The sequence below is a fragment of the Ixodes scapularis genome, unplaced genomic scaffold, assembly GCF_016920785.2.
Source record: "Ixodes scapularis isolate PalLabHiFi unplaced genomic scaffold, ASM1692078v2 PGA_scaffold8__174_contigs__length_109621045, whole genome shotgun sequence".
Taxonomy (NCBI): Eukaryota; Metazoa; Arthropoda; class Arachnida; order Ixodida; family Ixodidae; genus Ixodes; species Ixodes scapularis.
Genome location: NW_024609883.1, coordinates 4344464 through 4355736, shown reverse-complemented (window position 1 = coordinate 4355736; position 11273 = coordinate 4344464). Strand labels below are relative to the sequence as shown.

General features: G+C 56.8%; 1 protein-coding gene across 1 annotated transcript; it reads right to left on the bottom strand.

Moving 5' to 3' along the window:
• Positions 1-9295: 9295 nt before the first annotated feature.
• LOC115329411 lies at positions 9296-10135 on the bottom strand. The gene has a single exon (XM_029991011.4). It carries the CDS (start codon positions 10133-10135, stop codon positions 9296-9298), a length of 840 nt encoding a protein of 279 aa, XP_029846871.1.
• Between the last annotated feature and the right edge of the window lie 1138 nt (positions 10136-11273).

Sequence of the window (11273 nt, the reverse complement as noted above, 5' to 3'; positions counted from 1 at the left end):
CCGGAACTCTACACTCAAGGCCATCGGCGCGCCGACGCGGTAGCGGCTGCTTCGTTGCGGAGGGCTTAGCGGAGGGGGAATCGCGGTCTACGAAAACACCCTATTCCCGCAGAATAGTTCCGACGGCGGCCGCTAGCCAGCGCCACCGTTCGATCTCCTCCCCAATAATAGGGAGTTTTCGCAGATCGTTTCCGCTGTCCCGCAACGCTCTTCGCAACCAGCTACGCTAGCCGGAACTCTACACTCAAGGCCATCGGCGCGCCGACGCGGTAGCGGCTGCTTCGTTGCGGAGGGCTTAGCGGAGGGGGAATCGCGGTCTACGAAAACACCCTATTCCCGCAGAATAGTTCCGACGGCGGCCGCTAGCCAGCGCCACCGTTCGATCTCCTCCCCAATAATAGGGAGTTTTCGCAGATCGTTTCCGCTGTCCCGCAACGCTCTTCGCAACCAGCTACGCTAGCCGGAACTCTACACTCAAGGCCATCGGCGCGCCGACGCGGTAGCGGCTGCTTCGTTGCGGAGGGCTTAGCGGAGGGGGAATCGCGGTCTACGAAAACACCCTATTCCCGCAGAATAGTTCCGACGGCGGCCGCTAGCCAGCGCCACCGTTCGATCTCCTCCCCAATAATAGGGAGTTTTCGCAGATCGTTTCCGCTGTCCCGCAACGCTCTTCGCAACCAGATACGCTAGCCGGAACTCTACACTCAAGGCCATCGGCGCGCCGACGCGGTAGCGGCTGCTTCGTTGCGGAGGGCTTAGCGGAGGGGGAATCGCGGTCTACGAAAACACCCTATTCCCGCAGAATAGTTCCGACGGCGGCCGCTAGCCAGCGCCACCGTTCGATCTCCTCCCCAATAATAGGGAGTTTTCGCAGATCGTTTCCGCTGTCCCGCAACGCTCTTCGCAACCAGCTACGCTAGCCGGAACTCTACACTCAAGGCGATCGGCGCGCCGACGCGGTAGCGGCTGCTTCGTTGCGGAGGGCTTAGCGGAGGGGGAACCGCGGTCTACGAAAACACCCTATTCCCGCAGAATAGTTCCGACGGCGGCCGCTAGCCAGCGCCACCGTTCGATCTCCTCCCCAATAATAGGGAGTTTTCGCAGATCGTTTCCGCTGTCCCGCAACGCTCTTCGCAACCAGCTACGCTAGCCGGAACTCTACACTCAAGGCCATCGGCGCGCCGACGCGGTAGCGGCTGCTTCGTTGCGGAGGGCTTAGCGGAGGGGGAATCGCGGTCTACGAAAACACCCTATTCCCGCAGAATAGTTCCGACGGCGGCCGCTAGCCAGCGCCACCGTTCGATCTCCTCCCCAATAATAGGGAGTTTTCGCAGATCGTTTCCGCTGTCCCGCAACGCTCTTCGCAACCAGATACGCTAGCCGGAACTCTACACTCAAGGCCATCGGCGCGCCGACGCGGTAGCAGCTGCTTCGTTGCGGAGGGCTGAGCGGAGGGGGAATCGCGGTCTACGAAAACACCCTATTCCCGCAGAATAGTTCCGACGGCGGCCGCTAGCCAGCGCCACCGTTCGATCTCCTCCCCAATAATAGGGAGTTTTCGCAGATCGTTTCCGCTGTCCCGCAACGCTCTTCGCAACCAGCTACGCTAGCCGGAACTCTACACTCAAGGCCATCGGCGCGCCGACGCGGTAGCGGCTGCTTCGTTGCGGAGGGCTTAGCGGAGGGGGAATCGCGGTCTACGAAAACACCCTATTCCCGCAGAATAGTTCCGACGGCGGCCGCTAGCCAGCGCCACCGTTCGATCTCCTCCCCAATAATAGGGAGTTTTCGCAGATCGTTTCCGCTGTCCCGCAACGCTCTTCGCAACCAGCTACGCTAGCCGGAACTCTACACTCAAGGCGATCGGCGCGCCGACGCGGTAGCGGCTGCTTCGTTGCGGAGGGCTTAGCGGAGGGGGAACCGCGGTCTACGAAAACACCCTATTCCCGCAGAATAGTTCCGACGGCGGCCGCTAGCCAGCGCCACCGTTCGATCTCCTCCCCAATAATAGGGAGTTTTCGCAGATCGTTTCCGCTGTCCCGCAACGCTCTTCGCAACCAGCTACGCTAGCCGGAACTCTACACTCAAGGCCATCGGCGCGCCGACGCGGTAGCGGCTGCTTCGTTGCGGAGGGCTTAGCGGAGGGGGAATCGCGGTCTACGAAAACACCCTATTCCCGCAGAATAGTTCCGACGGCGGCCGCTAGCCAGCGCCACCGTTCGATCTCCTCCCCAATAATAGGGAGTTTTCGCAGATCGTTTCCGCTGTCCCGCAACGCTCTTCGCAACCAGATACGCTAGCCGGAACTCTACACTCAAGGCCATCGGCGCGCCGACGCGGTAGCGGCTGCTTCGTTGCGGAGGGCTTAGCGGAGGGGGAATCGCGGTCTACGAAAACACCCTATTCCCGCAGAATAGTTCCGACGGCGGCCGCTAGCCAGCGCCACCGTTCGATCTCCTCCCCAATAATAGGGAGTTTTCGCAGATCGTTTCCGCTGTCCCGCAACGCTCTTCGCAACCAGCTACGCTAGCCGGAACTCTACACTCAAGGCGATCGGCGCGCCGACGCGGTAGCGGCTGCTTCGTTGCGGAGGGCTTAGCGGAGGGGGAATCGCGGTCTACGAAAACACCCTATTCCCGCAGAATAGTTCCGACGGCGGCCGCTAGCCAGCGCCACCGTTCGATCTCCTCCCCAATAATAGGGAGTTTTCGCAGATCGTTTCCGCTGTCCCGCAACGCTCTTCGCAACCAGCTACGCTAGCCGGAACTCTACACTCAAGGCCATCGGCGCGCCGACGCGGTAGCGGCTGCTTCGTTGCGGAGGGCTTAGCGGAGGGGGAATCGCGGTCTACGAAAACACCCTATTCCCGCAGAATAGTTCCGACGGCGGCCGCTAGCCAGCGCCACCGTTCGATCTCCTCCCCAATAATAGGGAGTTTTCGCAGATCGTTTCCGCTGTCCCGCAACGCTCTTCGCAACCAGCTACGCTAGCCGGAACTCTACACTCAAGGCCATCGGCGCGCCGACGCGGTAGCGGCTGCTTCGTTGCGGAGGGCTTAGCGGAGGGGGAATCGCGGTCTACGAAAACACCCTATTCCCGCAGAATAGTTCCGACGGCGGCCGCTAGCCAGCGCCACCGTTCGATCTCCTCCCCAATAATAGGGAGTTTTCGCAGATCGTTTCCGCTGTCCCGCAACGCTCTTCGCAACCAGCTACGCTAGCCGGAACTCTACACTCAAGGCCATCGGCGCGCCGACGCGGTAGCGGCTGCTTCGTTGCGGAGGGCTGAGCGGAGGGGGAATCGCGGTCTACGAAAACACCCTATTCCCGCAGAATAGTTCCGACGGCGGCCGCTAGCCAGCGCCACCGTTCGATCTCCTCCCCAATAATAGGGAGTTTTCGCAGATCGTTTCCGCTGTCCCGCAACGCTCTTCGCAACCAGCTACGCTAGCCGGAACTCTACACTCAAGGCCATCGGCGCGCCGACGCGGTAGCGGCTGCTTCGTTGCGGAGGGCTTAGCGGAGGGGGAATCGCGGTCTACGAAAACACCCTATTCCCGCAGAATAGTTCCGACGGCGGCCGCTAGCCAGCGCCACCGTTCGATCTCCTCCCCAATAATAGGGAGTTTTCGCAGATCGTTTCCGCTGTCCCGCAACGCTCTTCGCAACCAGCTACGCTAGCCGGAACTCTACACTCAAGGCCATCGGCGCGCCGACGCGGTAGCGGCTGCTTCGTTGCGGAGGGCTTAGCGGAGGGGGAATCGCGGTCTACGAAAACACCCTATTCCCGCAGAATAGTTCCGACGGCGGCCGCTAGCCAGCGCCACCGTTCGATCTCCTCCCCAATAATAGGGAGTTTTCGCAGATCGTTTCCGCTGTCCCGCAACGCTCTTCGCAACCAGATACGCTAGCCGGAACTCTACACTCAAGGCCATCGGCGCGCCGACGCGGTAGCGGCTGCTTCGTTGCGGAGGGCTTAGCGGAGGGGGAATCGCGGTCTACGAAAACACCCTATTCCCGCAGAATAGTTCCGACGGCGCCGCTAGCCAGCGCCACCGTTCGATCTCCTCCCCAATAATAGGGAGTTTTCGCAGATCGTTTCCGCTGTCCCGCAACGCTCTTCGCAACCAGCTACGCTAGCCGGAACTCTACACTCAAGGCCATCGGCGCGCCGACGCGGTAGCAGCTGCTTCGTTGCGGAGGGCTTAGCGGAGGGGGAATCGCGGTCTACGAAAACACCCTATTCCCGCAGAATAGTTCCGACGGCGGCCGCTAGCCAGCGCCACCGTTCGATCTCCTCCCCAATAATAGGGAGTTTTCGCAGATCGTTTCCGCTGTCCCGCAACGCTCTTCGCAACCAGCTACGCTAGCCGGAACTCTACACTCAAGGCCATCGGCGCGCCGACGCGGTAGCGGCTGCTTCGTTGCGGAGGGCTTAGCGGAGGGGGAATCGCGGTCTACGAAAACACCCTATTCCCGCAGAATAGTTCCGACGGCGGCCGCTAGCCAGCGCCACCGTTCGATCTCCTCCCCAATAATAGGGAGTTTTCGCAGATCGTTTCCGCTGTCCCGCAACGCTCTTCGCAACCAGCTACGCTAGCCGGAACTCTACACTCAAGGCCATCGGCGCGCCGACGCGGTAGCGGCTGCTTCGTTGCGGAGGGCTGAGCGGAGGGGGAATCGCGGTCTACGAAAACACCCTATTCCCGCAGAATAGTTCCGACGGCGGCCGCTAGCCAGCGCCACCGTTCGATCTCCTCCCCAATAATAGGGAGTTTTCGCAGATCGTTTCCGCTGTCCCGCAACGCTCTTCGCAACCAGCTACGCTAGCCGGAACTCTACACTCAAGGCCATCGGCGCGCCGACGCGGTAGCGGCTGCTTCGTTGCGGAGGGCTTAGCGGAGGGGGAATCGCGGTCTACGAAAACACCCTATTCCCGCAGAATAGTTCCGACGGCGGCCGCTAGCCAGCGCCACCGTTCGATCTCCTCCCCAATAATAGGGAGTTTTCGCAGATCGTTTCCGCTGTCCCGCAACGCTCTTCGCAACCAGCTACGCTAGCCGGAACTCTACACTCAAGGCCATCGGCGCGCCGACGCGGTAGCGGCTGCTTCGTTGCGGAGGGCTTAGCGGAGGGGGAATCGCGGTCTACGAAAACACCCTATTCCCGCAGAATAGTTCCGACGGCGGCCGCTAGCCAGCGCCACCGTTCGATCTCCTCCCCAATAATAGGGAGTTTTCGCAGATCGTTTCCGCTGTCCCGCAACGCTCTTCGCAACCAGATACGCTAGCCGGAACTCTACACTCAAGGCCATCGGCGCGCCGACGCGGTAGCGGCTGCTTCGTTGCGGAGGGCTTAGCGGAGGGGGAATCGCGGTCTACGAAAACACCCTATTCCCGCAGAATAGTTCCGACGGCGCCGCTAGCCAGCGCCACCGTTCGATCTCCTCCCCAATAATAGGGAGTTTTCGCAGATCGTTTCCGCTGTCCCGCAACGCTCTTCGCAACCAGCTACGCTAGCCGGAACTCTACACTCAAGGCCATCGGCGCGCCGACGCGGTAGCAGCTGCTTCGTTGCGGAGGGCTTAGCGGAGGGGGAATCGCGGTCTACGAAAACACCCTATTCCCGCAGAATAGTTCCGACGGCGGCCGCTAGCCAGCGCCACCGTTCGATCTCCTCCCCAATAATAGGGAGTTTTCGCAGATCGTTTCCGCTGTCCCGCAACGCTCTTCGCAACCAGCTACGCTAGCCGGAACTCTACACTCAAGGCCATCGGCGCGCCGACGCGGTAGCGGCTGCTTCGTTGCGGAGGGCTTAGCGGAGGGGGAATCGCGGTCTACGAAAACACCCTATTCCCGCAGAATAGTTCCGACGGCGGCCGCTAGCCAGCGCCACCGTTCGATCTCCTCCCCAATAATAGGGAGTTTTCGCAGATCGTTTCCGCTGTCCCGCACCGCTCTTCGCAACCAGCTACGCTAGCCGGAACTCTACACTCAAGGCCATCGGCGCGCCGACGCGGTAGCGGCTGCTTCGTTGCGGAGGGCTTAGCGGAGGGGGAATCGCGGTCTACGAAAACACCCTATTCCCGCAGAATAGTTCCGACGGCGGCCGCTAGCCAGCGCCACCGTTCGATCTCCTCCCCAATAATAGGGAGTTTTCGCAGATCGTTTCCGCTGTCCCGCAACGCTCTTCGCAACCAGCTACGCTAGCCGGAACTCTACACTCAAGGCCATCGGCGCGCCGACGCGGTAGCGGCTGCTTCGTTGCGGAGGGCTTAGCGGAGGGGGAATCGCGGTCTACGAAAACACCCTATTCCCGCAGAATAGTTCCGACGGCGGCCGCTAGCCAGCGCCACCGTTCGATCTCCTCCCCAATAATAGGGAGTTTTCGCAGATCGTTTCCGCTGTCCCGCAACGCTCTTCGCAACCAGCTACGCTAGCCGGAACTCTACACTCAAGGCGATCGGCGCGCCGACGCAGTAGCGGCTGCTTCGTTGCGGAGGGCTTAGCGGAGGGGGAATCGCGGTCTACGAAAACACCCTATTCCCGCAGAATAGTTCCGACGGCGGCCGCTAGCCAGCGCCACCGTTCGATCTCCTCCCCAATAATAGGGAGTTTTCGCAGATCGTTTCCGCTGTCCCGCAACGCTCTTCGCAACCAGCTACGCTAGCCGGAACTCTACACTCAAGGCGATCGGCGCGCCGACGCGGTAGCGGCTGCTTCGTTGCGGAGGGCTTAGCGGAGGGGGAATCGCGGTCTACGAAAACACCCTATTCCCGCAGAATAGTTCCGACGGCGGCCGCTAGCCAGCGCCACCGTTCGATCTCCTCCCCAATAATAGGGAGTTTTCGCAGATCGTTTCCGCTGTCCCGCAACGCTCTTCGCAACCAGCTACGCTAGCCGGAACTCTACACTCAAGGCGATCGGCGCGCCGACGCGGTAGCGGCTGCTTCGTTGCGGAGGGCTTAGCGGAGGGGGAATCGCGGTCTACGAAAACACCCTATTCCCGCAGAATAGTTCCGACGGCGGCCGCTAGCCAGCGCCACCGTTCGATCTCCTCCCCAATAGTAGGGAGTTTTAGTAGATCGTTTTCGCCGCCCCGCAACGCTCTCCGCAGCCCGCTACGATGCCTGGAACTGTACAGGCAAGGCCATCGGCGCGCAGGCGCCGTAGCGACTTCTTCGGGCTTAGCGGAGGGGGAAACCCGATCTATTGCTACGCGCGTCGCCGAGCGACCGCCTGCGTGGCCGAATGGTTGCCGCGCTTGGCTGTAGTCGCGCGGAAGGTCTGGTTTCGATTCCAGCGAGTGGAATGATCTTTTATTGATTCTTTCAACTTGTCGTTCTCGTTAGTTCGAAAACATTTTCGTCTAATTGAGTTCCGAACGTTCTACGGGCCAAACGTTCTGGAGCCGAATGCTTCAGAAATCCACGCGGCTACGGAAGCTGCTCCGCGTGGCGAGCCGCAGTCAGTTTCGCCCCAACGCTCGCTCCTGCTGTTTCGCCGATAGCGACGCCCTCAATCTTCTGTTTCCTTTTTGTTTTGGGCACAATTTCGGCCCCATTAAACATTCAGTTTCTTCAGTTATTTGCCGCCTCATCTTTTGTCATTCGTGACGATATTATAACCTCCACATTCTTAGTCGATATGCAGTCACAAACGCACCGTACAAATGCTTTTACAGCGCAGCTCTTAGGCGCCCGTTTACGGCTTGGGCGGCGTCGACGTCGCCGTTGGCGTAACCGCTCGTTGCATTATGGGACATGTCCCATAATGGCGTCACGTGTGACGTCATTATTGGAAACGTCCCATAATGCAACAGGGGTCATGAGTGACGTCACCGGGGTCATCAGTGACGCCACGAGTGGATCCAGTACAATTGCGCGCGCACTTGATGTCATCGAGTGCGCGTGCAATTGTCCTGGATCTTTATACAACCGTGTTCGCAACCGCTTTGCGAACGCGGATCCGCTTCCAGTGTGAATGAGCGGTTGGAGTGGAGCTTCCAGTCTATCTAAGCTGGAACGCAAACTGAATGATGTAGATAACTGCATCGGGCACTGATTGGCTCTTCTCTCGGGTCACTTGACATGACATTGAAATGTAGTTTTTCCCTACGCAGTTCGAGCTATGCTCGTAAAATGATGCAGTTGGCGGTGACGTCAAAATGTCGTCACGGTGCACTTTGACGATGCAGTTAAGGTCTGTTCACACAATGCATCTTTTAGGCGCGCAACTTTTTCGCGACACTCAAGTTTCGCGAAATGTGCTCGTTCACACGTACCGCTTCACGTGCAACAACAATGACGTTTAGATTCGCGAAAATAGTTTGGGTGTTGACCATAAAGTGGAGCTTCAGTTGAAAGCCAACATCATCATCATCACCATTAGCCATTCAGCGTCGTGTTCTCCATCTCCCGCCACGAGTCAAAACGCAGGCGAGCTGGTGAACAATCATAATTAAGAAATAAAACCTTAAGACAAGGAAACAAAAAGGGACATACACACCACCGTCTTAAAACCAGCACAGCATACAGCTGTCATTTACTTCCATTTACTTAATTTACTCTTAAATTGTCATTTACTAGTTGTTGAATTGTCATTTACTGCCAATTACTTTATTTACTGTTGAATATGTATAATTTGGATGGAGGTTGACAAAGAAGAAGACTGTTGTGGAAGTAAATGAGAGCTGTACGCTGTGCTGGTTTTGAAACGGTACTGTGTACGTCCCTTTTTGTTTCCTGGTCTCACGGTTTTATTTCTCAATTATGACTAAAAATAGACGCGAATTATCATCATCACGAATTACGTCTTCGTCCATCGCTGGATTTTTTTTTTCCGATATGCTACTCACTTTTCCTTTAGTGGTGCTTGACGTGCTTGCGGAAGCGCCGGCAGTATCCATCATTCGTGGTTTCGGTTTTTTTTTTCGGATTTGGCTCGGCCACAACACCGGTAGTGAAGTGGTCTTCTCAAACAGCTCGCTCCCCCCTAGTAGTAGTAGTTAGTGGTGAGGGTAGCGGAAAGCCGGAACATGTTGGCCACTCCTTTAGTGGGGGCGAGTTAGTTCCGGGGAAGGGAGGGGGATGAAAGGGGAGATGAGAAAAAGTTAAAGAAAGCGGAGAGGTAAAGAAAAAGAACAGATTGAAAAGAGAAGTGAGGAAAATGGGATGAAAAGGGATCAAAAAGGAAAAGGAAGAAAGAATAAAAAAAAAAAAAGACAAATTGGTCAGCAGTTCTTGTGGCTCGGTTGTTGAAGTGTTGCCATCGCCCAGTGTATGTCAGACACCGGGGTTAGAGGCGGTCAAATAAACTGGTGTCCTCCAAGAACTTGAGAAGTGCGGCGAATGTTCTCGAGACATCGCGTGCAGAGCCTGAGGGAAAAAGAATGTCCTGTGTTGTAGCACTTGCTACGCCTGCTTCCCGCAGGCCGTCGAGAAGCGATTTTCTTTTGTCCGCTAGGGTAGGGCAGGTCCAGAGGAGGTGGTCCTGGTCCTCGGGAACATCACAGGATGGACAGTTTGGGTTTATTGTTGGGTCCATACGGTGAAGGGCTTTCGCAGTAAAGGCACAACCAGTGCGAAGTCTGTGCAGTAGAGAAGCGGAGGCTCGGGACAGCTTTGGAGGCACGCGTGCGGGTGGCTTCCCGGTAGAGACGCGTGTGTCCGGATGTAGTTTCTCTATTTCTTTGTGAATAATAAGTCTGGCCTCATACATTTTTGGTATAACAAGTGTTGGTACATGAATGTGGTGAGCTGCATTAGCGAGACGATCGGCTGTCTCATTGCCCGAGATACCGACGTGTGATGGCAGCCATTGGTATGCTACATGCCATCCTTTAGACTCTAGGTTTCTTGTCATGTGTCCAATGTATCTGGCATATTGTGGGGCGTCTTCAAGGCTACCGAGAAGTTGTAAAGCTATTCTGGAATCTGTGAGGAACACTGCCTTTCCACTGTGAGGGATACTGTCGAGGATGTCAAGGCCTAGCCAAAGCGCGGCAAGTTCGGCAGTGGTAGATGTAGTGTGAAAGCTCAGTTTCCTTGATTTGGCCATTTTACGTTCCGGTATAAAAACTGCTGCAGTGGATGATTTGCGGCTATGAAGTACCGAGCCGTCGGTATATACACGCATCCATCCTAGAAAATCCACCTCAATTTGGTATTCTGCGAGGGTCCGAGCGACAACTTGGGCTGTGAAGCGTTTGCTTTTGAGTTCCGGAATAGATTCACTGATGTTCAGCGGCGAGGCGTAAGGTGGTGGTGCCGGGTAGATTCTATCTAAGGTGCCCACAATTCCTTCAATGTCTCTAGCGAGAGATCCAAGGCGAGATTGAGGACAACTTCGAATATGGTTCAAGAGGGACTCTGTTGACCGGCAGGATGTTTGCTTTGCGATGTGGCGAAGTGTCAGCTCTCTGCCGTGGTTCTCGACAAGGTTGACCCTCGCTTCAACCAGAGTTGGAATGTTCGGGGAGTATCTCGGTAAACCCAGACAGAAGCGAAGTGCAATCCTTTGCAGGGTCTCAATGGCTGCAGACTGTGCATTGCTCAAGTGAATCAGCGGCAAGGCGTATAATAATCTCGAAAGAATGAGGCCTCTGTATAACTGTAGCATCATGACCTGAGACGTTCCCCACCTGCTGCCCATCATCATTCGAACGGCTTTGAGGTGGCGGCGACATCTGATCAGTGCTGCCTTGACTGCAGGCTTCCAGGAGATGCGGTCATCCAGAAGAAACCCCAGGTAGGAGTACGTTCGGACACGTGCTACATCTGTTCCGTTAATCGTGTAGATTTTGTTGATCGATGCTCTAGCCGTTGGATGGTATTGAAGGGCAGCTGTTTTGGAGGCGGAAAGCGTAAGGCCTAGTCTAGAAATCTCGTCTACAACTATAGTCAATCCGTCCTGGAGGGTTTGTTGCATCTTGCTATATATCTTAGTCGGGGCGGTAGTCCTGAGGGCCACGTCGTCAGCGTATATTGCGATGTTAATGACAGGTCCCGATGACTTCATACGCCGTAGAGCCTCAGGCAGTGCCGCCATAGCGGCGTTACATAAGAGAGGGCTTATAACACTGCCCTGGGGAACGCCTTGGGTTACCGTACGTTGGGAACTTCGAATTCCACCTAGGCGTACGTGCATAGACCTTCCTGTAAGAAAGGCGCGTACGAATGCCAGAGCTCGGCCTGCAACCCCGAGCCTTGGAAGCTGCGCAATAATGGTTTCGTGTGGAATTGCATCGAATGCTTTCTTAATATCGAGAAATATT

What these genes read in the sequence shown, in the direction of transcription:
- LOC115329411 (XM_029991011.4), bottom strand. Translation starts at nt 10,135, where the DNA reads ATGCGTGTATATACCGACGGCTCGGTACTTCATAGCCGCAAATCATCC.